This window comes from Limulus polyphemus, unplaced genomic scaffold (assembly GCF_000517525.1).
Source record: "Limulus polyphemus unplaced genomic scaffold, Limulus_polyphemus-2.1.2 Scaffold1041, whole genome shotgun sequence".
Taxonomy (NCBI): Eukaryota; Metazoa; Arthropoda; class Merostomata; order Xiphosura; family Limulidae; genus Limulus; species Limulus polyphemus.
Window position 1 is genome coordinate 221,106 of NW_013666651.1, and position 2,149 is coordinate 223,254.

At 36.4% G+C, this 2,149-nt stretch overlaps 1 protein-coding gene across 1 annotated transcript in view; it reads left to right on the plus strand.

Moving 5' to 3' along the window:
- Nucleotides 1–1,876, plus strand: part of LOC106461833 (glycoprotein 3-alpha-L-fucosyltransferase A-like) — a 15,205-nt gene extending 13,329 nt beyond the window's left edge. The window contains exon 3 of the mRNA XM_013921690.1: nucleotides 848–1,876. Coding sequence (XP_013777144.1) covers nucleotides 848–1,876 — 1,029 coding nt within the window. The remainder of the gene's footprint in view (nucleotides 1–847) is intronic.
- Nucleotides 1,877–2,149: the final 273 nt, after the last annotated feature.

A 2,149-nucleotide genomic window follows, 5' to 3' on the forward strand; every position in this document is an offset into this window, starting at 1 on the left:
GAATCCGGGTTTCGATACCCGTGGTGGGCAGAGCACAGATACCCCATTGTGTAGCTTTGTGCTCAATTACAAACAAACAAAAGAACGTTTCCTCCAGAGTCACCAGCAATCCAATTTTCATAATTGAACTGATTAATTTACTTTATTTAAATATTTCTCTTTTAACTTGTGAAAATTAATTTATTGTATTTTATTAGATACAAATTAACAAAGTGGGTTTTCGGAATTAAAAAAATTAATAAAATGTAAAAAAGTAGAGGTCTTTAAGCTTTATTTAAGATACTTATATCCAGATATGAACAAATTACTTAATAAGTGTACGCCTACAGTGGTTCAGCGATATGTCTGAAGGCTTATAACGCTAAAAACTGGATTTCGATACCCGTGGTGGGCACAGCACAGATAACCATTTGTGATGCTTTGTGTTTAACAACACACATAATAAGTGTACATTTGTCACGTGACCTTCTGTTGTGTTACCTACTAATAATAGCCCGTGAGTAACAGGTGGTGATGATCTAACGTTTTAGGTATATGTTACTAGAGTTAAGCACGTGCTAGGTATACACACAAACCATCTACTATATGTCAATATTTAGTGAACGAATGGACAAAGAAGTCTAGTCTACATTTTTCTTGTGTCTCTATCGACGAGTCGTTTATATTTTGTTCACTAAACTTGGGTTCCTTTCTAAGTAACTGATTAGAAATGAAAACTATTAAGCTGAACAGACACTTTACGATTCTCTCTGTGTTGTTGTGTATCACTTTGTTATCAGTTGTTTTATTTAATGATCATTTGGAAAAGTTGTCGGTGAAATCTAATTTATTTTCATCGACGAAAAAGGATGATATTCAATTGAAACATTTACCTTCTGATTCTAAACGTTATATCATCTCTGTTTGGATATCAAAATTGGAATTTAGACTTTTTAAAAAATCGCTTCGGTTGGATCTATTTTATGACAGAGGGAATTTTAGTTCTTGTGAATATAAAAATTGCGTTTTGAAAGATGATAAAGCAAGTGTAAGCGATAGTGATGCTGTATTAATACCGTATCCTGAATTACAACTTCCTCCAACAACCAACAGGCGGCGTTCTGAACAAGTATGGGTGTTTTGGGCAAAAGATGGCCCTTTCTATCCACGACGAAATCGTCTTTGGGGAATAAAATATCTAAATTCTATAAACTGGACAATTACATATCGTAGAGACTCGGATATTGTGTATAAGGGTTACGGACAAATTAAAAGAAAATCACGTCTAAAACAGTTCCAGGAAAACAGCGTCCCATTAGGTGGCGGAAAAGACCGCTTAGTGGCATGGTTCGTTTCGCACTGCCAGACTAAATCTCGTCGTGAAGAGTATGTGTTAAGGCTACGACAGTATGTTTCTGTAGATATTGTGGGCCCCTGTAATTTTTCCAACTCTCAGTGTCTTCCTAAAGTGAGCTCACAATGCTATAACTGGTTAGAAGAGCATTATAAATTCTACTTAGCGTTCGAAAATAAGATCTGTAGGGACTATATAAGTGAAAAGTTCTTTGCCCCCCTGTCAAAGTACGTTGTGCCAGTTGTATTAGGTGGTGGAGATTATTCCTCAGTGGCTCCAACTGGATCTTATATTGACGTGCGTGACTTCAAATCGCCCAAGGACTTGGCCGATTTCCTTAGTGTTTTGGATAGAAATTATTCGCTTTACAGTCAGTATTTTAAATGGAAGGAAGAATATGACGTAGTCCCACCTACTGCTATCGAACACAGCTATTTATGTGAACTTTGTGAGAGAATGAACAACCAGGATATATTCAGGAAAGTGTATCCAGATATCAGGGCATGGTGGGAACGTGGAGGGTGTAACGCTCCCTGGTGGTAAAAGCTGTGCATAAAGTGAGCTTAATGACTCCTATTTAAATATTCTATAAATAGACATTAGAGGAGGCTTTTAAAGTTTGTTGACAACATATACTGACAGACTGACATAGACTAGCTGCATGTGTCACAATTATTGACTTACCTTTAACATTTGGACCTGTACATATACCTCAAAGTTTGTCTATGAACGACTAAATAGCTCATAACTTCACGTTGAATCTTGCTAATCCAGTGTCAAAATGTACAATGACTACCCATTTTATGAGGATCTCCA